The sequence below is a fragment of the Tyto alba genome, unplaced genomic scaffold, assembly GCF_018691265.1.
Source record: "Tyto alba isolate M040663 unplaced genomic scaffold, T.alba_DEE_v4.0 Super-Scaffold_30, whole genome shotgun sequence".
Taxonomy (NCBI): Eukaryota; Metazoa; Chordata; class Aves; order Strigiformes; family Tytonidae; genus Tyto; species Tyto alba.
The window spans coordinates 7,513,256-7,539,374 of record NW_024881305.1 but is presented as its reverse complement, the minus strand read 5'-3'; the positions used below and the strand labels follow the sequence as shown (position 1 = coordinate 7,539,374).

The 26,119-nt window shown below is 38.2% G+C and overlaps 1 protein-coding gene across 4 annotated transcripts in view; it reads left to right on the top strand.

The window, feature by feature from the left end:
- Positions 1–24,307, top strand: part of TRIM33 (tripartite motif containing 33) — a 43,180-nt gene extending 18,873 nt beyond the window's left edge. For 2 of the 4 annotated variants that reach the window (XM_042799997.1, XM_032987265.2), the window contains exons 5-20: positions 1,310–1,426; positions 4,028–4,142; positions 5,186–5,332; positions 5,839–5,956; positions 7,961–8,205; positions 8,453–8,617; positions 9,414–9,614; positions 11,644–11,776; positions 12,754–12,817; positions 13,121–13,280; positions 14,366–14,712; positions 15,212–15,335; positions 16,335–16,409; positions 17,021–17,173; positions 18,974–19,024; positions 19,107–24,307. In XM_042799997.1, coding sequence (XP_042655931.1) covers positions 1,310–1,426; positions 4,028–4,142; positions 5,186–5,332; positions 5,839–5,956; positions 7,961–8,205; positions 8,453–8,617; positions 9,414–9,614; positions 11,644–11,776; positions 12,754–12,817; positions 13,121–13,280; positions 14,366–14,712; positions 15,212–15,335; positions 16,335–16,409; positions 17,021–17,173; positions 18,974–19,024; positions 19,107–19,319 — 2,428 coding nt within the window. In that variant the 3' untranslated portion in view covers positions 19,320–24,307. Of the gene's footprint in view, positions 1–1,309; positions 1,427–4,027; positions 4,143–5,185; positions 5,333–5,838; positions 5,957–7,960; positions 8,206–8,452; positions 8,618–9,413; positions 9,615–11,643; positions 11,777–12,753; positions 12,818–13,120; positions 13,281–14,365; positions 14,713–15,211; positions 15,336–16,334; positions 16,410–17,020; positions 17,174–18,272; positions 19,025–19,106 lie in introns of all 4 variants that reach the window. The other 2 variants (XR_006166003.1, XM_042799998.1) reach the window with 2 other exon arrangements.
- Positions 24,308–26,119: the final 1,812 nt, after the last annotated feature.

Below are 26,119 nucleotides of genomic sequence, written 5' to 3'. Positions count from 1 at the left end.
CTAAGGAATCTAAACTCTTGTAGTTGAAGCTTGTCTATTGCTGGTACAAACTGAATGAACAGGAGCAGAGTTGTTTCTGTTGTGAATACTGTTCTCTTTGCTTAAGTCTCTCCTATCATAATTGAGAGTAATTTGAAGCAAAAAGTAGTGTTATTGTAAATTTAATCATATATCCAAACAGTCTTTTCCTGTTAGACTAGATTGTAATGTTCTACTAGATTTTGACAAAAGAAGATGCTACTTTCTTTTTCAGGTGTGGTTGGGAGATACTATAGGTTACTTTTAATGCGGTTTACAAGATGCTTCACTTTAATTGTAGGAGTTTTCTGCCAATTTGAACGTTGGGATTTAGTGTAGCAAGAAGGGAAGACATTCTGGGAACCTGAGTTTTCTCTGTTGTTGACAAATTACACTTCAGAAACACGAAGTTACTGTAAAGACAGGAAGTGGCAAATGACTGACAGGAATCCTGAGGTTTGGGGGGAATCTTTTGGTAGTTGAACAGTCAATCAGAAAAGATGAAAACTCTTGGAACTACTTAATTCCCCTCGCCACTTTCAACATAGGCATTTTGATTTTGTTGCACTGTTGATTCCTCTTGTGATGCATAGTATGTTGGGAAAGTGCAACCAATTTTGTTATTTTCCTTTGATATAGCTACTTTCACTCTTTTTAGATGAAGTAATGGAAGATGCCTTCGATACACAGTAGCTGTTTGATTGAAGGACTTGGAAGGGAATGATAGTTGTTCACTTGGAAGTACCAAAAAAAAAAAAGTTCTTTTTTAATAGGAGTATTTTCTTTCTGATTAAATTAATTCAGTAAAATATGAGCAGTATAATCTCAGCTGAAAACCTGTTTTTCTGGGATAGGGGTTTGGTGGTTGGTTGGTTGGTTTTTTGTTTTTTTGGGGTTTTTTTGTATCATTGAATGTGTATTTAAGCTATTAGCGCATTTTCCTCCTCTAATGTTAACAAAATGATTTGTCAAACTGTGAAGTTTCTGGTGTCCCCTTTAGCTGGTGTTCCATAGCTCGATATCTTGTGAAATGGTGCAGGTCATTGTCTCCCTGTGTAGTTGGGATGAGTAAGTGACCTGTAGAGTTTCCGTCTTCTGGACACTTAAAAAGGATTTTAGCAACACTGAAACATTTTGCACACTGATCAGCATACATATAGTTTGATATTTTTTTTTCCTGTGTTTTGTCATATTTTTTTCATAATTTCATAGCTTTACATCTAAATTGGGAACCCTTAGTTTCAGCACATTGCTCCTTGGTGATTGATATCTTCTTTTGCGTGTTGAAAAGGTATCAATTTCTGGAAGAAGCTTTTCAGAACCAGAAGGGTGCAATTGAGAACCTGTTGGCCAAACTTCTTGAGAAGAAGAATTATGTAAATTTTGCAGCTACCCAAGTTCAGAATAGGTAAGTATCCCAAAATTAACTGTTACTATTATTACTGTTACTTACCAGAACTATTATTGTTACTATTACATTGCCTTTTTAATGAATCACGGTAAGATGAATAATGGGACTAGGATAATACTTACATTTTAGTTGATTCTGTACCTTTAGTTGTATTGGACTTAATTACTCTTCATAATGTTTTCTTCCCTACAGTACTGTGTGTCTGTTGGAAGTTGTTACAGGAAAGATGATGTCTTTTATGGCAACTTTGAATAGAGCCAAAGATGTGACATACATACTACACTTCAGGGAGGGGGAAAAAAAATTAAAAAGGCAAGGCAAACCTGTCTTACGGTTTCTGCTAAGTTCAGGTAGCTCTAGGTGACAGAAGTGTTGGCTGTAAAGATAAACACACTTTTCTTGAAATATTTTTGCTTCATATGAATGCTTCTGGTAATTGTGTAGCAAAATCTTGTTTTGAAATTGAATAGGAAATTGCTTTGGTTTGGGGGAGGGGAAGAGGTTGTTTTTATTTTTTAATTAGGCAAGCAAAACTTAGTGTAATTATCTGAAAGGAAGATAAGCTTTTCCTTTGGCAGTTTAACTTAAGAATTCCGGGTTAGCTTAAATTCAATGTCATATAGAATATTGCATATAGAGACAGAGAGTGCACATGATTGCTGCTGGCTTTTCACCCGCTTGTAATGATGTGGTATGCTCAAGGTCAGGGAATTCCACTGTAATTCTTGGTGGTTTTGTAAGCCTTCTGCAACTTTTAAGTCATTTGCAAAATGACAAATCATCTGGAGATGGGAAGTACAAGGGTAGAAGGAAGTGTACCAAAGATAAAAATGTGCATCAGAACTTCTTCTTATAACTCCTAGTGGTACCATGCACATTTAAAAAAAAAAAAAGTTGTAAGGGAAGGAGAATGTATGGCATGAGAAGCAAATGTGTGAAGATGGAAGCAATGAAAAGGGAAATTTTTATGTGTTGATTCATCATTGAACTCTTTGAAGCGACCCAAAAAAGAGCACCATGGTGAAGCAGGAGGACAAGCTATAGAATTGTTACGTGCTCGAAGAGACAAAACCAGTTACATGGGAAATCATTAAACTGAAAGCTCAAGAAATTTCTCAAAACATTGTCTGAAGAATTCAAGGCCAGTAGCGAGTGGTGCATATTTGAGTAACACATTGTAATGTTTTTTTGCATAAGAGTTTCTGACTTCACTGAACATTCAGTGAATTTCTGCAGCATGTGATTGGCTTATGTAAAGGTCATGGTTAACATGATTGACATGCCATTCAGTTACTTTCTTGAAGTGTAGGGCCCAAAATCCATTATCATAAAAACTCAAGGGAATGAAAAAAAACAATAACATTGTTGGTGTTAACAGTATGAAATTGCTATTGTATGTAATTGTGAAGCGTAAAACAGTGTTGAAGGAATAGCTGCCCGCTGAAACAGTTGTTAGGCCAAAGCCAACGATGGGTGCCTGCTGACTTAATGAGGGGCTGGTGGAGTGGTTTTTTGGAGTAGAAGAGCAGGTTGTGCTGTCACAAAAAAAGCACATATGTCCATGGTGCCTTACAGGGCATTTCACACCAACAACAAAGATCATCATCAGACAAATGAATATTAGTTTTATGATCATATCAGGATGAATGACATCACAAGTTCAGGTGCTTGATCTAGCAGTGAAGTGCTTTGAAAAAGGACAGTTTAAGTCGTTATACTTGGGCTGGCTCATGGTAAGGTATTGTGCTCTGAATTCTACAAGTGAAGTAAAGAATCCAGCTGCAACGCTATGTTGTCATTAGATTAAGGCAGCATAGGATCAAATAAATCCAGAATTCTCAGTGGGGTTTAAGAAATGCTGTATTTCTAATTCTGTGGACATAGCACAAGGTGATTTGCTTGAGTCTGAAGAAGTTGAGAATAGTGAAGAACTGAGGAGGAATAATGATGGAAATGATGAAGAGGTGTGAGGTACAAAAAACTGAAAGGCAGTGGTATTAAAGCACAAGAGAATAATGTAGACTAATGTCAGGCAAATCACTAGTGAAATGTTTGTATCTTTATTGCGTATTTATTACAGGTATGTAATAACCTTTTTGTCACAAGATTTTTTTTGTGGGGGAGGTGGAAGGGTCCCTCTGAATTTCTAGTTAATATACAATAGCATAAACATTTAAGGCATTGTACATAAATTACTGATAGTGAAAGAGACACGATATGGTGGTATATATATATGTACATACACACACATGTGGTCTTGGCTGGGTGTGTCTCTGTGTGTAAATATATAAATAAAGTGTATAAACCACAATGGCTGTTTCATATTATTTTAAGTAAAACACAGGTTGTTAATTGAGATACCGTCTTGATCTCAAACTGTTTAAATTTATTTCCCAAACTGAAATTTTAGATGGATTTTTTGGAAAACTTAATTTCTCTGTTAGAAATCAAACAAGCTATAAATTGTGCACTTATCAGAACTTCTTCAGTACAGAAATTGCTCCTTCATTCTTCAAGGGTGCGAAAATGCCTGTGTTGCTTAGTATTTGGTGGCATAGTATAAAGTGACTGCCTGACGATACATTTCTCTTTTTTCAGGATAAAAGAAGTAAACGAAACTAACAAACGAGTAGAACAGGAAATCAAAGTGGCCATATTCACCCTCATCAATGAAATCAATAAAAAGGGGAAATCTCTCTTACAGCACCTTGAGGTACAGTTAAGAGAAAAAATAATAGTATTTTTTGCTATTTCCAGCCCCCTATGGAGAACTCGCTTTCCATGTTTGAAAACAGTTTGTTTGGTGTGACTACAGGTGTTGCAATACTAATATTGCCTGTGAGTAGTGTGTTGGAGTTAAATCTCTTGTTTATCATCACTAGCTAGAGCCTGTGGCTCATTTAGTTTTCTGTCTGTGCGTCAGATTCATTCAAAATCAGGCTCACCATAAGGGAGTGTCTGAAAAATCTCCTTTCCGTGTTCTGTTTTCCCTAATTCTATAATATAACATAATTTGAAGGTGTGTATAATCTAGTCTTTTCCTCAGATAGCTTTCTAAGATTCATGTAAACGTATTAGCACTGTTATGATTGAGTTGCTTCTTTTTGTCTTCTGATACTTTGTTTAGAAGTTTTTCTTCAGCGTGTAAACTCCTAGAGACAGGTCTGCGTACTTGTCTTGAGCACATAACAAATTGATGCAATGTGTCTGATGCAACTTTACATCATTCTTTGCTCTGTTGGTGCTAGGTTGTTAAAACCAGTTTCTTTGCTTTTGCTTGTACAGGGTGGTGACAACAGGGGAAGTGAGCCGGGAAGCAGACAGACTAGTATTAATTTTCACTCCATGTCATGTTAACTGATTTGCTGCTAAGACAGTGGTGGTCCTAATGGCAGTTGTTAGTATTTGTTTTAGTAATTTTCACAACCGGTGTTGACTTGTAACAAATCCTGACCCTATAAGTACACCTAGGTTTTCAAAGATCTGTTAGTCTTATGTATTTGTACATGAAGATGTAATGCTGGTATTTTAAGTTGTATAGATAGGCATTGTAAACGAGGCAATTACTTTAAACATAGCTTCCAGCTTAGCACATTCTGAATTATTACTTGGTAGTTCTAACTACTCTGAATATAAACGTTAGTATAAGCTGCTTTGCTTGTGATGTTTTTCTTTTGCTCTAAGAACTGATAGCAGTTTACATTTTCCTCATAAATCTGAAGCCCTCATTGTATTAAAATTTTTGTTTCTTTGTAGAATGTAACAAAGGAGAGACAGATGAAGTTAATACAACAACAAAATGACATCACTGGCCTTTCGCGACAAGTCAAGCATGTGATGAACTTTACTAATTGGGCTATTGCAAGTGGCAGCAGTACCGCTTTGCTCTACAGTAAGCGGCTGGTAAGGAAGCATCCTCTGACCTGTCTGTACAGTACAGAGAACATTCAGTTGATTGTTGAAGTATTGTGTAGCTTCAGTAGATTATATCCAAGGAAGAGACAATGAGTTGTTAATGCTTCATTTAGAAAAACAAAACAAAAAATATCCTTCTGTAATAATGGGATAAATTTCCCAATTTTTACACCACTCTTAATTTGTACATTAAGGATTTAACAGTATTGTCATAGAAGGAATGGGGTCAAGCTCTGTAAAGTCACCTCAGTGTTTCACTTGAGTCAATGCAGAAGTAATCCTTGCTGTAATCCTCTGAGTTGAATAACAAATTAGTTGTAGGGTGGATGGTGTTCCTGGTGAACTGAGTACTTTCCAGACTACTAACCAAATTTACTATTGACAGTCCTTGTTGGTGATCCAGCAGTCTAATCTCGCTGGACAAATGCACACTTCTTAACATTCTCATTCTTTACTTCATGGTTGTCAACAGTCTTGTTTTTGCTTTCCATTAGATAACATTCCAGTTACGTCATATTTTAAAGGCACGTTGTGATCCTGTCCCAGCAGCCAATGGAGCAATACGCTTCCATTGTGACCCTACGTTCTGGGCGAAGAACGTCGTCAATTTAGGTGAGAAAATTGTGTTTGTTTATTCTGTGTTACTTGAAAAACTAGATTGAGTTGTGAGTGTTCATCCAACGTAAGTGAGTTGGAGTTAATACAGAAGACCAAAACTCTTGACATAACCCATCCAGTCCTGATTACCTTCCTTATGCGCTCTCCGCTAGCAAAGCTTTCTCCACGGATTTTGGCTTCCAAAGGGAATGGTTCTAGGAATGGCCTTTTTTCCCCCTCCTTAAAGTAGTTCTGATGGTTATAGTATAACACACCAGTCCTAAATGAGTGTTTCAATTTCTGGAATAAGCTTTTTTGGCAAGTAAGTAGAATCAGTTTTGCCTGTCTGAACTTCGTATTTGTCTGCATATGGATTAATATTAGATGTCTTGATGTATTGCAAGTTGCATGAACAAGCATGATTAGGACTACTGTTGATATGAGCTAAGTTCACGGCTAAGTACAAAGCCAGTCCACGTGATGAAGTGAATTAAGAAGCAATGTTTAACTAGTTTTCTATTCTGTCTGACACATTTATAAATGTAAACAAAAACAGAGCTCATAACAGGAGATACACTGCTGTTCCTGTGTGTTGTTGCTTGCAGCTGTCACACAGGTTACGGCACCATATCTGGAACTTTTTATATCTTAAGTAGTTTTTCTCAGTGCAGCTGTTTATTCCTTCTTTGCTCGAAGGCATTATGGGAGTTGGTGATAGTCTTGGTGAGGTAGGAGCTTGGAGTGCTCATGTTCCACCTGAGTGCTTAGCGACAGCTGGCATCACTGGACATTTGCAGTAATGATTACTTCACATTGCTGGCTGTTGTCAGATTCAGTAGTGTACTTGTTTAAGGATGTAAAGTGTTCAATATCTTAGCCTCTTTATGATTGCCTTATCCCGCAGCAGTGTAGCATTACAGTTTTTCTTCCATATCAATCCTTTAATCACTTAGAGTTTTCAAAGGAGAGGTTTTGAGTGAGAGAAGGGAGAGTCAAGCTAGAGTGAGGAGAGCACAATGAGACAGATATCTGTTAGCACCTGCTTATGAACTTTTCTGTTGGATAAAAATGTAATAGAAAACCTGGTAAAAATATCAGCTCTTCCTGATGCTTTTGTGTGTACTCGCTTCTTGCTCTAAGTCCATTAGCCAGGTTTTGGTGTTTGGTCTTTAGTCAATGAGGTTGATGTGCACAGTAAACAAACTTTTCATTGTGTAAGTAATGGCTTAAATTTGACACTATTCTTTCGTGGGTAGTTCATCAAGCAATTTTTGAGTGCTGTTACTGTTGGAGATTAGTCAAGAAGGACAAAGCAAGGCTTTCCAGAACAGAGCTTCAGATGATGTTTGACTAGGAATGTGAGGCAGGTGGCAGAAGGTAGATAGGAAACAGAACAGAAACTGTCAACCTCAATAATGATATGCATATTCCACTGAGTACATGGTCAAAGTCAAAAATCAGCATTTTGCCTTTAACATTTAAAAAATAGGAGTGGAGATAGCTGAAGAGGCTATGTGGTCCGTCGCGTAGTATCAAGGCGGGACTGGCTTGTAGTAGTGTTTTGTGTCATGCTTGTATAACCTGTTCTTACCCACTCAGTGATGGGACATGCTCAGCTGTCCCCCAAATACTTTTTCCTGGGGTTTGCTTCCTTAGGTACAGAAACTTTACATGGTTTTTTTTTTTTTTTTTTTCCCATTTTATTTCTCATCTTGTCTGTTTGCTGTGAACACAGAGAACAGTCATCTCTGTCTTTTAGGCTGTGCAGTTCCAGTTCTTTCACTCTTTCCTTACTGGTCATGTTTTCAGTTTTGCAGTTTTCTTCTTGTAGTCATGAGTTTTCTTGCTGCTTCTCATGTATGGTTATGGAGATATAAAAAGAAAATTTCAAACTTAAATTGCTTTGTTGCTGCCCCTGAGGAAACTGAATTAGAAACATCTGAATATTCTGCATTTATCAGCCTTTGGATGGTGATGGAGATTTAACTGTTTACTAGTTCTTTTTTTTGCTTTGTTTAGGTAACCTTGTCATTGAAAATAAACCAACTCCTAGTTACACTCCTAATGTAGTGGTTGGACAAACTCCTCCAGGAACAAACCACATCAACAAAGCTCCAGGACAGATCAATCTAGCGCAGCTTCGACTTCAGCATATGCAGCAGCAAGTGTATGCACAAAAGCATCAGCAGCTGCAGCAGATGAGGATGGGACAGCCAGCTGGGTCAGTTCCCAGGCAGACGAGCCCACAAATCCTACAGCAGCAGGTAAATATCTTGTATGTTCTTATTTCACCTTCTACCATAACTCTGAGACTTAAAATTGCCCTATCAAATATAAACTTGCAAAGCAGTTTATAAACGTGAAAATCTTTTGAAATTTGACATACTTAAATGTGACAGCTATTGGCTTTTTATGATGTTATGTAACTAGTAAACCTGCTACTGTGGAAAGAGATTGGCTTCTTTTTTCCATGTTAAAAGCAAAAATTTTAAAAAACAAAAACCCTTGCAGCCTCCCAGGTTGATCAGCATGCAGACCATGCAGAGGGGTAACATGAACTGTGGGGCTTTCCAAGCACATCAGATGAGAATGGCTCAGAATGCTGCTCGTATACCAGGAATACCACGCCACAATGGACCACAGTACTCCATGATGCAACCTCACCTTCAAAGACAAGTATATCCTGTGTACACGCTTCATTTGTGCCATTGTGCCAAACTTTCATTATAATAGATGATACCTCCAACTGTAATGTGTTTATCTGTAACACTTACAACTCACAGCTACACACATTTATATGCTTTTTCATATTGCATACTGTACTGTGACATTTTTGCTGAACACAGGAGAATTCAAACCTTAAGAATGAAAATGAATTCTAATGTTTGTGTTGCGTTTTACTTCTGGGAAACAAAACATTTCCACATTCAGCTTTTGGGTCTGTTAGAATAATAGTCAGGAATAGTGAAGTTCAAAGTGATGTAGTTGAGGGTTTTTAATGAAACCAAATTATAAAGTATTTTTAAATTCAAACCTGAAGCATGATGCAGACTTCTGCATACCATTAAGAATAAAAATTCTGGACAATGAATGTTAATGCAACTGGAAATCCAAAAATTACTTTATAATACTTGAAGCAGTTACTCTTTTCTTAAAAAAATAAAAGTTTTTAGACAGAACATATGGACTCTAAAGTTGTCTTTGGAAGAGATAATTGCTTTAAAGAAATATAACTATATATGAAAATAATTTTAAAAGATGTGCTGTATGTTTAAGTATCTAGCCACATAATGTTGTTTCTTTCCAAGTAAGTAAGAAAAGCAGTTGCTTTGTGTTCAATGCTGTCAGGTTATGTTGATAGAAATGTGTTTGTTGTTGAGGACTGTCATATAATGCATGTGTTGCAGTTTTACATGCAGCAGCTCTCTGATTTGTTTGTAATGCAGTCATGGTCTCTTCTCTTTTCCTACAGCATTCTAACCCTGGGCATGCAGGGCCTTTTCCAGTTGTTTCTGTGCACAACACCACTATTAACCCAACTAGTCCTACTACAGCAACAATGGCAAGTGCAAACCGTGGTCCAACAAGTCCGTCTGTTACAGCAATTGAACTCATTCCTTCTGTAACAAACCCGGAGAATTTACCTTCCCTGCCGGATATTCCACCCATCCAGGTCAGTGGAGAAGATCAGGCACTTATGCTGTGGGTGAAGTAATGACCTGCTTTCCTTTCTGTGTATTTTTTATTTGGATACCGATACTTGTCTGTGGAATGGTATAGTTAGTTATAATTTAAAGTTGAAGAATTAGAATCTTCAGCCCTTGATTAGGGTATGCAACTTTCTTTGCTATATAGGGCTGACCAGCTTGACCTGTGTGAACCTTTAGATTAATCAGTGTTTAATGGCTGTCCTATAGTAAAGTTGACGCTCAGATTAGTTAACCGCAAGTACTGTGTTCGCTTTTTTCTCCCACAAGAATTTCATACGGGGAGATGTCACTAGAGTAGTTGAATATTACGTACGTGGAATGCCTTGAATGGTGATTTATTCAGAGTTAGTTGCCTGGCACTTCTCTGTGATATTCCTAAATGTAACAGTCAAATTCAGGAAGTGCAAAGAAAAGGTGTCCCACTGCCTTACTTCTCTGTCTCCTCACATTTCCTCTGTACCCCAGTAATGTGGCTGTAATAATTTCCTCATATGTAAGAGGCCAGCATTTGGATTAGTGTTGGATCCTGGAAGGTGCTGCAAAACACTTAAGCTGACCTCAGTGATTAATCTTGAACTGTGGTAGTGTCTGCCTGGAAATTCTTGCTTGCAGATACTGACTGTTGCTGCTTCAGTAGTTTTCACTTCATCTGCACACTATTGGTACTCACTGACTTGGAACTGCGGAGTTGTGTCCTGTGTTCTCTGCCCAGAGAGGCAGTGGATAATGCTGCACACAAGCTGACGTAGATTTTAGTGAAGTCAAGCTCATTTGGAGAGGTCAGAAGCATAATTTAATGTATGAGTGGAGGCAAAGAAAGTAAAAGTAGTATGTTTTCTGCAGGAATGTTTGTGAAGTTGGGGAGGGGAGGATGATGTCTTTGTTTTGTGAACAGGATGTTTGTCTTGAAATGCCCATATAAAGCATCGGAGATTCGGTCATGATACAAGAAACAATCATCTTAAAAACAAAACCTAAATTTCATCCAAGCAGATGGTCTGCTGTAAAACAAATAGCAACTTTTTAACTCTTAATCTAGAAAGAATCTTGTTCAATGGTTGTGTGTTCAGTTTTCTCATGAGGCTGCAGGTAATTTGCTAATATAAGAATAGAGGGAGGGGGGAGAAAGGATCACATCTCTGAATGTGATTGATCTGCAGTGCTGAGGCTTTGTTTAATCATTAGAAGAAAACACGAGTATAGCTGGTTATGACCGATTCAGATGTACGTGTGTGAAGTTCATGATACACCAAGTTAGAAGTAGTTGTTAGTGGGATAGTCTAAAACATCAACATGCAACTTCTAGCTGCACTGAAAATGCAGAATTCTGGTAGGATTCTCCTCTTTATACCTGTTCATGTAATAGCTGTTAGATTTTAGTTAATTGAAGTGTTGGAAGCTATTAGTCTTTCGAGTTGCTTGCAGAGTCATAAATCCTGCTTTGAATAGAGTGTCTCTCAAACATGTTATTTGCAGTTATGCTGTCTTGCAGTTAATAGCTTTAAGCAGTTAAAGTAATAGGGTACCTGGTTCCTTGTTTTTAATAGATAGTAAAAATCTGTGTAAAAAGTGAATGGGAGGGAGATTTCACATCATGCTAAGAAAAAACAAGTTCATGGTTTCCCTTAACATCTTAATTGTGGAATAACTCTTGCAACATCAGTAATCTGGTGGATTGTATGACTAACTGAACATCTGGGAACCAAAAACTCTTGAATGACCTAGTGTAAGTGCAGCCTGTGACCATACTGGAAGAACTCATATAGTTAGGAGCTTTTGAAAAGTCTTACATTAAGTTTCATACTGTGGGTTTCTGTTTTGAAAGACTGATCTCTGTATGAAGCTGATAAAAATGTTTGCTGATCTCTTGCATCCTTGAAGGGATAATGAACAATTCTGGTAAAGATATTCATCACAGTGTAAAGATGTGGAACTTTCTTAAGAAACTTTAATTAGGCCTCTCTGAATCAGACTTTTGTTTTTGCTTCTTAGCTTGAAGATGCTGGTTCAAGTAATTTAGATAACCTTCTAAGTAGATACATTACAGGCAGCCACCTACCCCCACAACCTACAAGTACCATGAATCCCTCCCCAGGACCTTCAGCTCTATCTCCAGGGTCATCAGGTAAATGTCATGGGTATTTCTAGTAATTCTATAAAGTGATGGGTATTTCTGATGTTTGATTTGAAAATAACTACCTACCGTTTCCCACCAAAAGGGAAGTGATATTTTGTTAGTTTAAAATTTATTTTGCTCAGAAATAGATTATTCTGGAGATTTAAATTTTACCTTTCTTCAGAAATATCTTTATAGTAACAAACGGACAGCATATGAATGCAGTGTTCCAGATACGTGCATAGACTATATTATTCCGATGTTACCACAATCCTTTCTTCTTTTTTTTTGTACATCAGAGGACGTAGTTCAGTTATTGCCCCCAAATGATGACTGACTAGACCATTCTGAGGTTTGGAAAGTAAGTTTATAGAATAGCTTAGTCACAGAAATACTGAAACCCAATAATCACTTGAGCAAGGTCATTCTAAGTATAGCAAATTGATGATAAGAGCTTTCATTATGCATGTGAACAAATTAAGTCACTAATACTTAATGTTGAGTTATTTAAACATTGAAAAATGTCAATTTCTGTTAGTAAGAAGGTGATTTCTTATTTGATACATGTTTCTCTCAGTCTTCTCTCTGCAAGATCATTGTAAGATTCTGTGAATGAATGGTTGCAGCAGTGGAACTTTATTATGTTTCTCAAAACCTGCATGCAAAACAGAGAGTCTGCTTTTCTCTGTTGGTGGGTGTCAGTGGATAAAATTTGAGAACTTAATGGGCTGAGGGCTGTAGCACTGTTTGGATTAGGTGAAATAATTATTGGAGCTCTTAATAACAGTGTGTTGTCTGTGGATATTTTATTAATGTGGTGTGCTAGATCTTTGTTCTGATCAAACAACTGAGAGGGCAGCCGACTTATGTGAATTACTAAATTAGAATATTCTAGCAGCACTTCTGGTGTTGCTCAACACTAGTCATTTATTTTACTGCAGAATGTAAATTTGTACCAAGTCAACTTCCATGCTGCTTCTTTGCAGGTTTATCTAACTCGCACACTCCTGTGAGGCCACCTAGTACCTCCAGCACAGGTAGCAGAGGAAGGTGAGTATGTTATGTTAACACTGCCAGGCTGAAAAATCAGACGTGAAGAACTCAAAAAAATACTTTTCAGTGGGTCAATAGGGCTTTCATATAACTGTGACCCAGTAATGGAAGAGCACTTACATGAAGATGATTTCCACCCCACCCCACCCCATTCACTATGATTCTCTGCTGTCTTGTAGACTTGAGCTGTCTTGTAAATGTTCTGACATGCTTTGCCTTTGAAATCATTCAGGAAATGGTCACTTAAATTTCTTTGCTCTGATGAGTTTTCCTATTGTTTATATTCTGCTATCTTTCTAGCTGTGGCTCCTCGGGCAGAACTGCTGAGAAAACTAGTATTAACTTCAAGTCTGACCAAGTGAAAGTCAAGCAAGAGCCAGGGACAGAGGAAGAGATATGCAGTTTCTCAGGAACAGTAAAACAGGAAAAAACGGAGGATGGCAGGAGGAGTGCTTGCATGGTAAAGTTAGTTTGTGCAACAATGTTACGGTTTTCCTAGCAGCGTGTTTAAGAATTTGGAAAAAATATAGCAGTTTTACTCTTAAGCCTCATATTCTGTTAACAGCCCTGAAGATCGAGAGGTATTTCGCTCTCTGGCAGTAAGTCTGAACTTTTAAGTGTGGGCCAGCTCAAGTGTTATGCTGTCTGGTTTTGTAGTACTGCTAATTACTGGGGGTTTGTGACGTAGGTACCAATAAGCTGGCAATGGGACTGGGACAGTAGCTTGCTGGCTTATGTTGAACAAATAAGTATTAAGTAACGGCACACGTTTCCCGTCTTGATTTCTGCAGGATTTGACCTAGTGATGTGGATGCAAAACACACCCAGTCCTTGTCAGATTTGTGCTATGATAGGTAGCTGCATGGCGAAAATAGTCTGATAGAAAACAGAACTTAATCGCAGTTTGGTCCATGTTGAGGACTTTATCGTATCCTTTAATACTGTTCTCTGCCAGACACAGGATAGCCTCTTGTGTAAATTTTATGTGAAATACCCCCAGCAGTGTAGTGTGTTTGCTGCTTTTAATCCTTAACTAATAAAAGCTGTAAGTCATCCATTAGTAGTAGTTCCTGAACATTTATACACATGTAATTACATTAAGTAATCTTTCAATCAGTCGAAAGTTCTTATGCCAGAGCATAAATAAAATATTTGTGCAAGTGAGTATTTTTCAGTGTTTCCCAGCTATGCTTGATTTAATAGGACTGTGTATTGGGAGCAGAGTGATGGATTTGAAGATTTTTCTTAATGACGGTGAAGGTATTCTTTTAAAAATTTATCAGTGTGTTTAGCTTGAAAGCTTGTTTATCATGCTATACATCAGTAGAAATGAGTCTGTTCTTGAAAGGATAGGCTTGTGAAATAGTTTTCAATACCGTATGCAACTCAGGTCTTCATAATGGTTTGCCATGTATTTGGGGAAATAAGTGTAGTACCTTTAAATGGTGGATGGCTTTTGACTTCCAACATGTGAAGAAAAATGCCCTTACAAGGGCAGTTTTACAAAACTGACTCTCTGATTTTCATGTGCTATTTTCATTTCAGCTTAGCAGTCCTGAGAGCAGCTTGACACCACCGCTATCCACTAACTTGCATCTGGAAAGTGAATTAGAAGCATTAGGAAGTCTTGAAAATCATGTAAAAACTGAACCAGCAGATTTAAGTGAAAGTTGCAAACAGTCTGGACATAGCCTTGTAAATGGAAAATCCCCAGTGCGGAGTCTAATGCACCGATCAACTAGAATTGCAGGAGAAGGCAATAACAAAGATGATGATCCAAATGAAGACTGGTGTGCTGTATGCCAAAATGGAGGCGATCTATTATGTTGTGAGAAGTGCCCAAAGGTGTTTCACCTGACTTGTCATGTACCAACACTCCTCAGCTTTCCAAGGTACCAGAAGCAGTGTAATGGTTCCTGAGAACAGCTCCATAGTCTCATTCAAATGGTAGATTTCAACACAGTACCAAAACTGGTGTTTTACCCACAACATCAGCTAGTCCTGGATATCTTGTCAGTTAAAAAAAAAAAAAATCTGACATTTCAAAAGCCTGTCTGAATTGTTTTGTGTGTAGCTGGTCAGTGTTTATCTGATAAATATATGATCTCTCAAAGTGTGATTCTATTATGTAAAGTTCATTTTAAAGTCATGGTGAAAAAAGTGTTGTAAAGTGTTAGAACATACTTGGGAGAGGAATATGAGGGCAGAAAAAATGGCCTTGACTTGGCAGAATTATCTTGAGTGTTAAGGGTTATTCCTTATCTTTGGATATCCAAGTCTTTACTACAGTACAGTGTGAATCTATAAGAGCTAATGAAAAAATCTTTGTAGCCATCACTGATGAGACTTTGTCCCTGGATATCTGGAATAATTGTGTTTATTTCTGTTTAGTGGAGAGTGGATATGTACGTTCTGCAGAGATCTGAGCAAACCAGAAGTAGAATATGATTGTGACAATTCACAACACAGCAAGAAAGGGAAAACAGCACAAGGCCTGAGTCCTGTGGACCAAAGGGTATGTCTCAAATCTGTAGAAATCTGTTTCCTAGAAGAAAGTGCTTTTTCACATTAGCTATCCCCCACTATTTCTTGAAGATGGTTTTGCTGTGGCTGCAACAAATTAAATATAGTTCTAGCTTTGTCAGGAAAACCTGAAATGAGTAATGAGATTTTTCTTGCTGTGACCACATATCCAGGTGTTGATGACTATGTGGAAGTACTCCATTACATTGGAACTGTAATCATCTAGCAGCTAAAACTTGCATGTAAACACCTGTTCTGTATTTAAATGCATCCTTTAACATGCATTAATCTTTTCAGTGTTCTTAATCACAAGTTCTTTGCATTTAACATTGATATAACCTTCATAAAATAGTTATGTAAGTTTGGTGTGGTAAGTTCATGCTGTGAGAGGTACTAGAAGTATTTAGGTGCATTCTTGTGGAAGGTGGAATGACCTCCACTGTCAGAATTATTATTTTTAGGTTTATCAATCAACCTGTGTATAAAATATTAGAATATTATCAAATCAAATTCCTCCAAAGGAATTAGAAGCAAAGCAAGAAAGAATATTTCCACAGGGAATTCACAGAAACATTCTGGCTTTGGTTTCAAATTGTTTTAACTTTGTCTTGTGGGGGAAAGAGTGAAGGTCTGCAACTCAGTCCTTTTCTGTTACACGCAGTTATCGTTGGACAAAAGTGGTTGTAATTTGTCTTTTTAAAATTTTACTGTATATTAGCATGCCTCTTTATGTTTGACTTAGCCCTAGACTTTTGTTTAGGAGCAAAAAGGGAGTATATTTCTGCTGTGTGAACAGAAAGGTGGTGTTCTACCCTCTCAACAATGCCCTCCTAAGAGCTCTACATTTTATAATTAAGCTTGTGGGGATTGCATTTAAATTTTCTAGTACTAAGCTGCTGAAGTACAAACCTATTTAAAATAGGGAGATATGAACTTACGGGCTGAGGATAAATTAAGGATATTAATGTGAAGCTGTTTATTTATTTGTAAGAAATGTGAACGTCTCCTGCTTTACCTGTATTGTCATGAGCTGAGCATTGAATTTCAAGAGCCCGTCCCAGCCTCGGTGAGTCTCCTGAAAAATAATTTTTGATTTATTTTTGGCATAACACCTCTAAAAGTCTAGAGTTGAGTTCGGGAAGGAACTGACTGCTTTTACTTGAAGCATGTCCCTCTTGATCAGTCTAAAAGTTCTGGCAGTCATCCTGTAGTTCATGGTTCTGAGGGACACAGAAGCTGATTCTGTAGCTTCGCCATGCAGAGGCTCTGCTTCCAGTATCACACCCAGGTACTTAAAAATACTTTAAATTAGCAGTTGTCAAATTGGAAGAGGATGTCTCAGGATGCCTATGAAATTCAAAATGCTTTAGGAGAATTGCTTTTTTTTTTTTTTTTTTGACAATCTTCTAAATAAAAGGAGGAAAGAAACTGCTTTGACTCTTCTGTATTCAGCTGTAAAAGAAATAACTATAATGAAAAGCGTTGCTGTGCTATGATAGACACTGAAGGTTAGAAAGAACTTAAACAGTTTGAGGAAAGGAAACTGTTCTCACTTGCTGAGCATGCATGCAGTGCATGATGAGATTTAGCTGATTGATATTTTTAAGTGAAGAAATTCAGCTGCTTCTGTGGAGCAAGTAGTCATTGTAGTGATAAACCACTGTTTGTTTTTTACAGATACCAAACTACTATAAAATTATAAAGAAGCCAATGGATTTATCTACAGTGAAAAAGAAACTGCAGAAGAAGCATTCCCAACACTACCAGACTCCTGAGGATTTTGTGGCAGATGTCCGGTTGATCTTCAAGAACTGCGAAAGGTTTAATGAAGTATGTTAACTTCCAATCTGTATACGTTTTTTTAGATTAAGATTTATTTCAACATGGTTGTGCAGCTTCTTCATTTATAAGGCTCTGCTTCCAGTCGTAACTTCTGCTAGTGGAGCAGATGCTGAATCAGAACCGAACCAATGTAATTACAGAACTACTTCTCAGTTGTAGCTAAACGGAGAGGTTTGGCTTACATTGAGGGAAGTTAAGTGCATTCACTGGTACGGATATATGACTGAGGAGCAGGGTGACCTTGTTACTGAACACAGAATAGATTGTAGAAGTGCTCAGAAAGTGTGGTAATAAAGACAATCAAGCAGTCCTTAAAACTGTCTCAAGCTACACAGTTAATTGTTCTTACACTCATGAAACATGGCAGACCTCTATTGAGGAAACTTCCTCTACTGAGGAAAAGTGCCTTTCTGAACAGTATTCTACCGGTTCTAGTACCTCCAGGCTGAATCCAGAAAAGCACTGTGTTCATTATGATTAGTATTAAGCTTAGTGCTTTAGCTCATGGGTAACTGGGCTCTCACAAAAATCAGTTTCAGTAGATAACTTTTGTATGTAGTCATATTTTTGATGAATGTGGAAAGTTGACTTACTCTGCAATGAACCCCTCTGATAATGAAATACTTACACCTTACATGTGAGATGTGTCTCGGGGAGATAAATTATCTAAGTGTTTTTACTAGGTGGAGCAATGGAAAAATTATGCTGAATATCAGAAAAAAATCTGGTATTGTGCTGAAACAGAGTAGGAGCTGAGATAAGAGGGCATCCTCATTTCTGAGATGCCTTAAAGCAAGGATGACAAAAAACACGGGGGAGAAGGCATGGAAGGGAATGCCTTTCTCCTGATCTTAGAAATGTATAAAACAGTATTTTTCTTTAAAAATGTAATCTGAGTTTTGCAGTGTTGGGGCTGCATTTCTGGCTCTGTGAAGAAGTAAACTGAAGGAAGTACAGAAACCTACAATTAGTCTCAACTATTTCACAAGTATACTAGTAAAAATCAAGGTTAATGATGTAATGCTGTAAATGCTCACAAGCATTTGGGACTTTTGACACCCCCGACTCCCTTATGTCTCTGTATTAGGTGGAGGTTAATGAGCACTGTGGAAGAAGTTGCAATTATGTGAACTTCTCAATCAAGGGAATTAATGAAGCATCTACTGTAGAGGAAAACATGCTGCAGCTCTTAGGGACAAGAGTAAAACAAGGGAGCAAGGACTGATGGATGTGGTTTTTGTTTTGGTTTGGGGTTTTTTTGGGGGGTTTTTGTTTGTCTGGTTTTTTTAAAGGTGTTTTGGACTGTCTTGCTGTTTGAAATGCTGGCTCCTGGGATAAGATGAGTCTCCCTGACCTCTCATAATAGTATCATATCTAGTGCCTCTAAGCCATACGCTTTTAAAAAATAGAAATCAAAGTGGGGTGAGATCCCCAAGAAAGTGGCTTCATGGAGCACTTGTCTCCAAAGTGAGACTTTTCCACAGTGATGTTCAGGCAACTAAAATTTATAATGAAGAAAGCAGTCCTGAGTAGAGCGCAGTTTTGAAAATGACTGGGAGACACTTATTTGTACAGAAGTTATGTGTTTTGTTGAAGTTTTATTTACCTCATGTCACCATCCTAAGATTGTTTAAAACCTGCTTCCACTAAGTTTGAGAACAAAAGAGGTGTAGTCCATAACAAACTGTTTTGTTGTTATGGCTGTCTTTAGTCATCCAATCCTATGCAATCTCGTAACTTTAGAAAGGATTATAATTTCCTTTTTTTTGACTCTGGTATCCTTTTTAGATGATGAAAGTTGTTCAAGTTTATGCAGAAACACAAGAGATTAATTTGAAGGTAAGCGTTTCAGACCATGCACACTTGGTGAAGGGATGTGCATTTCCAACAGGTGAATATTCCTGTCTTCTTTTATTTACAGGCTGATTCAGAAGTAGCGCAGGCAGGGAAGGCAGTTGCATTATACTTTGAAGATAAACTTACAGAGATCTACCCAGACAGGACCTTCCAGCCTTTGCCTGAATTTGAGCAGGAAGAGGATGATGGTGAAATAACTGAGGATTCCGATGAAGATTTTATACAGCCGCGTAGAAAACGCCTAAAATCAGATGAGAGACCAGTGCATATAAAGTAATCTAATGATACGGACCTAAAATTTATTGTAAAAACTGTTATTTAAGTGTTTCTGGAATATTATCATGCCTACAGTGGCCATCTTGAAGAAGCTGACAGCTTTCTAAACAGTATTAGATTAAAAAAAAAACACTTGTACAGAAAAGCATTCTCATCAAAAGGGGAAAAAAAAAAAAAAAGTATTGTACATTTTTGGTGTGGTTTTATTTTGTTTTGTTTTTTGTTTTTTTCCCTTGCTTATTTGCTGTAGTCTTTCTTTTCCTGATGGAGGGGACACACTCATCCTGGTCTCATAGATAGAGGTGGATGAATGTTGAAGAGAAGCAGATTTGATAAGAGATGTTCCATGTACAGATAAGACTGCTTAGTAAAACATTCTGCAGGACTGGACCAATACAGTTCCTGTATCTTGCATCCAGGCTGGACTGCAGTGTAAACTGTAAGCAGTGTTCCTGAAATCCCTTCTTTATGTGAACTTAAGTTCGTGTTGGTCATTGCTTTTATCATCTCATTTAAGCAGTATTGTGAATAACTGATCCTCTATGTTGATCCAATTATCTAAATTTTACTTCCCTTACTACATTTTATGTGTAGCAAAAGGAAAAAAAGAATCATTAAACTGTTCTGACTTGGCAAGTGCAGGAGTGTGAGTTCTTGACAGATGGAAGACTAAACTGGTGGCAACGATCTCTTTTCAGTAGGGCTAGGTGTATTTATTACGAGTCCTGTACACAGAACATTTTAATGGTGTTCACGGCAGAAATCTTAGATGATTGTGTCATCTGTCCCTGATCCCCCTAATGAAGCAGAATGTTATCTCCAGTATTCATTGTCTCATTTTCTGTACTCAAAGTATAGACTGAAGAGGTAATAACTGGTTGGGGTGTTTTTCCAGTCTTCCTAAATATCAGTTTCTAATAGACCACTCGGCAAACAATAACCTGTTAACTACCAAATGTGTAAAATTTCCTGTATTCACTTTGTCTTATTTGTAAATAGTGAATTGAGATTTCTTGCAGATCAGCAACATTTGCTGAACTGTTTTTAAGCTAATATGTATTCTTATTAATTGTTCCTATCAAGAAAAGATTTGTAATATATGCTATTTCTAACATTGCATTCATTTTGAGGTTCTGTCTTATTTTTATTAGAGTACTACTCAGAACTTTCTTCAGAAGCAGCTTATGAGTGAAATGTCTAGAAAGATTGGAATAAATCTGTTGAGATTGGGTTACTTGTCCATCCATTGAACAAAGCACTTGCACAGACCAGGATTTGGCTTTGAGTGGTTTCTGGTCAAATGCTGAAAACAGAAGAATTTCCCTATTTCCATAAGCCCTGTGGCAGGCACCTCTGCAGAGCCTTCCCATTGCACACTGCCTTCATTCCAGCATTTCTGGTGAGAAATGAGGTCATCACAAAGTCATTATAGTTCGAACAGTTGTTTCCTTTACTGACAGAAATCAATACTAGAAATAATAAATGTAATTTCTGGCCTTCCTATAGATCTTGTTAAAGTAGGATGAAGAAGTCATGTAATCGGATGAGGTCAAGTTGACAGACTATAAATTTGCCATAAGATTTTTGTGTGAATACAACAGTTTTATGGTAAATCACTGGCACTTTGGTATACTCAGCATGAGCAATTCCTGTGACATTGTATATGCTTTACCATAATGGTAAAGATAAATATTTTAGCACAGTGTATCAAATTGAGATATGCTCTCAGCAATTTTTATGCAAATCACTTAAGATTTGATTTCTTTGTATAAGAACAAAGTATATGTACATTGTGACTATACCTCTCCTACAGTAAATGAGGGGACTGAAGGTATTTGTAACTTCAAGCTCACTTCTTTAGGTTACGCAAATGTTACACTTAAAACTCAAACTGTTTATTTATTTCTCAGGTACTAGCATAGTGCCAGTTTAAAATTATTTTTTACCAGTTCATATGTGAAAGGAAGAGTAATTCTACTTAAGCATACTAAATTGACAAATAGCAAAAACTGCCCCTAGAAAGGATGATGTGTGTGAATAGGGCACTAATAGCAACAAGGGATCATTTAATGGCTCTGTGTATTGCCTATTTATGTGTTTCTAGTTTCTCGGCTTCATTTTGCAAAGGAATACTATTAAAATTATCATGAAAATAAGATTTTGTGAATTCTCTTCAATTGGGGTTTCTGTTTTTGTGGCTCTTAAGCACTCTAGCTTCTGTACCTTCAGGCCTCAACTTTTTAACTGTTCACTTTGTAAGGCATCAGACGTGGATTCAGGTACTGCAGGTGCCCACTGCCTGAACGGGCGCCTCGGACAAGCCTGGTGGCATCCGGGGCCGTGTCACAGCGCGGGGGAAGGACGGAGCCGCGGCCCAGGGCCAGCGCCTGCTCCCCGGCTGCTGCAGGAACGGAGCCATCTGGCTTCTGGCCAGGCCCGGGGGCAGAGGTCTGGGCGTGGGGAGGCAGCCTCTGCCACTGGTTCACTCCCTGTGACAGGGCAGAAGCGTTGTCAGGCTTTGCAGGTTGGTGACTTAGCCTGTGTTCCGCTAGTTCACCTGCGCACCGCAAGTGTTGCTAAGCTTTGACCTTGGTAAGAGTTCAAGCTCTACTCTTGCACATAACCCACCGAGCTTCTAGAATTGGTCCTTCCACTCAGCTCATCAGTGCTCAGTAGCGTCTTTAGTGGGATTTTGACTTATGTGCAAGAAATCAAGCATTTGGGTTTTTTTGTATAAAAGAAACAAAGCAACTTCCCCCCTGCCCCTTCATTTTGGAACTCCCAGTGCAACAATTCAATGATTATTTTGAAATTAGCTAGGTCTATTAAAAAAATATTTGATAAGCTTTGCTAATGCATTTCTTGATCCTATAGTATGTTCATCGTAGAACTGGTGAGGGTTTGCTCAGTAAAAACAACTTCTGGGTGCCATACTGTATGTCACTTGTTCAAGGGCAAATTAACAGAGTCTGTATTAACAGGCTGCTGTGTTACTCTGAGCATCTCTATGCCAGATGATGTGTGTGCAATATGTGCAAGTGGCAGTGTGTCTTAGCTTGGGAATTAGAGCATAGCTTACATCAGTAACATTTCTAGCAGATAAAAGGTGTGGTGGGCACGCTCTGCTTGCCAGTTCCTTTGGCTGCATAACTGCAGTGTTCCAACACGATAGCAAGAAGTAGTCTGGCACTTGATGTAACTATATGCTCTTGTTTAAGACACTTGTAAAAACAAAACATTTATGTCTCAATTTTTGTTGTAAATGACCCTGAAGTTTAAGTTAATCCAAAGAAGTAAAAGGCAACTTGCTTTTGAAATAAGAGTGAAAAGTGTACAGTATGCTACTTGTGGACTTCTCAATTACCTCAGCAGGTATCCTGCCATGTAATTACTAGTGATTAGTGATAATTTAACCAGCTGAATAGGTTCAGATCTTTTGTTTAACTGTGCCCCGGAATTAAGAGGCCTATAGCATAGCAAGGCAGAGTTGCTATCCAAAAAAAGGATGTTCCCCAAACTTTTGGAAATAGAAATGCTGTCAGGTGTAGAGAGGTTGGGTTTTTTCGTGTGGAATGTCACTATTGCTGTTACTTGTGACATTCGGCTGTGTCAACACACAACACTGGATCATTGAAATGTTTCATAAACATTTCTGCAAGCCACTGGAACAGAAGTCCTTAAAATTAGCCCAAATTTATCATTCTGTTGTATAACCTAGTTTATTGGTTGACCTCTAAAAGTGTAGGTAATGGCAACAGTATTTTAAAGCTGTGTGTATGATGTACTGGAAGTTGGCTTTTTCTTGTTTTAATTACTCTCTTCCTTGGAAAAAGCAATAAAACTGCTTTGTCTGTTGCCTATTAGCATGGCAGGAATCCTTTCCTTTGGATAGTGATTTTATAGGAAAGTTTGTATGCATATCACCAAGTCTAGCTTTTAAAAACAAAGTGTGCAGGAGTTATTGTCAATATAGTGTGGCATTTTATTTTAAAAATTGGGGAAAGTTAAATATTTTTTTAAAAAGTAGGTGTTTGAGTAAATAATGGAGGTACTTTTTTAAAAAAAAAAAAATATATGCCACAGTTTACATAGACATATTTCAGATTGAACATATGCATTGTATCTTCAGATATGGTGATTTCTTTTATTTTTCTCAAAGTGCGTGTACAGTAACTCTTCCATCTAGTTCCTGTGTTTGCATATGGGGATCCTACTTTATATGCTTTCTAATGTATCCGAATTGAATTAGTTTTCAAAAATTGCAGTTAATTTGGGTATCTTTATTATGAGTGAACTATTCAATGTATGAAATGCAGTTTTGGCCTTTTCTATTGAGTGATCTGACAGCTCAAGGCTGCTTTCTTTAGAATTTATTGAATTTCTACAAGGATAGTTACTAAAATATTTTATAATTCTGACTTGTTGCAGCGTTGACACTAGAGTGAGCTACATTTAAGGAAAAGAAGTGCATGTCTGCTAATGGCCTGCAAATGGGGGTATTTCTTAGGTTCAGAACACCATGAAACATGTATATAAGCCTATAAAAATTTGTGCGGTTGAAAACCTGTTTTACATGTAAACGTACTCATGGAAGGGTTAAATTCATGACATTCTTTGATTCTTCAATTATTTCTTGCTTCCAGTAGTTGGACTGATTCTTTTTTGCACATAGTGAACTTCGCTCATCTTTTAATACGATTCTTCAAAAAAGTGCTGTTTCTGTGGTATTGTATTATCTGAATAATCATATTTAACTTTTTTTAAACAAGGTTACTGTTTCTAATTGTTCTGTTACTGTGTTTTTTGCTGGTGTGTAATAAAAAAAAAGTTTTTCTTTACATGGTTATTTAATACATTAGCTGCTTGTAAATATTTCTTGTTAAGTGCTCTGAAATGTGCTGTAGAAGTTGTATTAGATCAGTTTGAAGCATTGTTTGAAAACCATTTTGTTTTGGGTACTTCTATTAAATTAGAAAGATGACTCTTTCACTTTGAGTTTCTTTTTTGCACATCTGCATTAGGTCATTAGATACTAGTTCATGTCTGGCAAAAGGCTTTTCTGATACTTGCAGTGTGGAAGCACCTTGATGAAATTTTATCCGTAGCAGTTCAAGTGTGACCACCTGAGGCTGCATAATCTGCAGCAATCGGTAGCTCCAAGACAGAAAATACTGAAGTCTAAACTTGATTCAGTTTGGGTTGGAGATGCTGTGATTTCACCACTCTGCACTTCCTTTTCCATAAAAAAATTTGTCACGTTTATCTACACCTGGTACACGACATACAAGTGTTTTAAGGCTTTCTCTAGGGTTTTTGGGGCTGCTGTCATCCTGAACTTCGGTGCAGCCTTGGAGGAGACAGTTCTGAGGTGTGCAGCTCACGCGCGGTCAGTTCTGGAGCTGGGATGCTTTCCAACGGCCCGGGAGACCTGAGAGCAGTCTGTAGCGGGGTGGCTGAGGTGCTGATCCCCGCGCCCCCCCGCCCGCTAGAAAGCATGGGAAAAATGGAAAGGGAGCTGAACTTGATTGCTCTGTAACTTGTTAATGTTACATCTGTAGCTTGTATGGTGCTGCTCACACTGTCGTCATGGTGGAGGTAAGGTCATGGTGCTAGGAAGTAAGGTTGGTAGGCTTTGTAAGGGAAGAGGAAGAGATTGCTCCTGCAGCTTTAATACTGTTTACATGCAGTGAAAAAGCCGAGCACATGTGCTGCTGTTATGTTTATTCACTTTTTAACTGCAGTTTAGTGTGTATGCCTTGAGCTTCTCCCTCCTCCCATTTCTTGTGCTGACATTGCTACTGGAGCAGCCTCGTGTTACCATACCAGAGCTAAAGGCAGGATCTAGCTCACATATCTCGGGATATGGCCCAGTTCAACTACAGCTGTACGATTTGAAGTAGGAACTAGTCTGGTTTGTTTTAACAGGAGTCAGACTGATTCCAGGTCCCTCCAGGCATCAGTATCAATTGTACTCTAGCTGACCATGCAGTCCTGCAAGAAGAATGTAAAGTGAGCGTGTACATAAGCTAAAATTACCTCTGAGTAATTCTGCAAGCAATGAGAGAGAGGTCTAGCAAACTGAAATACCAACCATCCTGAAGGTATGTTTGTACTTTCATAACCTTTGCAGTTGGTGAAGTTGCTGATCCAAGCATGTCTGTTATATATCGGAGAACTAACTGCAGGCTGTGGCTCACAAAGGAGATGGATTTTCACTTCCCCTTTGTTCTTTAAGTGCTTGTGGTGGCTTAGCATCACAGAATCTCCATGGTAAGAGCTGTCTTCTAGGAAAAGGTTCTGTTAACTTCACTAAAGTACACGGTTTTTCCTGCTAAGATTTAGAGCACCTGCATTTATAATGAGCCCTTGAATGCGCTTGCTTGCCTTTTGCAGTCTGCAGCAAAGGAACAGATGGTTTGAACCTAAACCATTGCACTTCAGATGGACTTCGCTGCTAGATCAAATACTGCCTGTGTGAGGTGATGCTTGCTCTGCATGTGCTTGACACAAACGGGTGGCCGGATGCCCTGCTGACCCTTCTGATTCCTCTAGAGCTGGAGTTCGGTGCTCTGCTGGCAGAGGAACAAGGAGGAGTTCTCTGCGTGGATGTTGAATTTCTTTTTGCCAGGCACTGCAGCACTGCCTCACTGTGTCCAGACGATCTCGGCCTTGCCAGTCCATCTGCTCCAGCTTCATACGGCCCATCTGCTCCGTCTCTTTCTGTGCCGTTCATGTTGGCTGCCTTTGGGGCTGGACTGTGATCTGTCATTTTCAGCACCTCCGACTTAACTCAATCCCCTG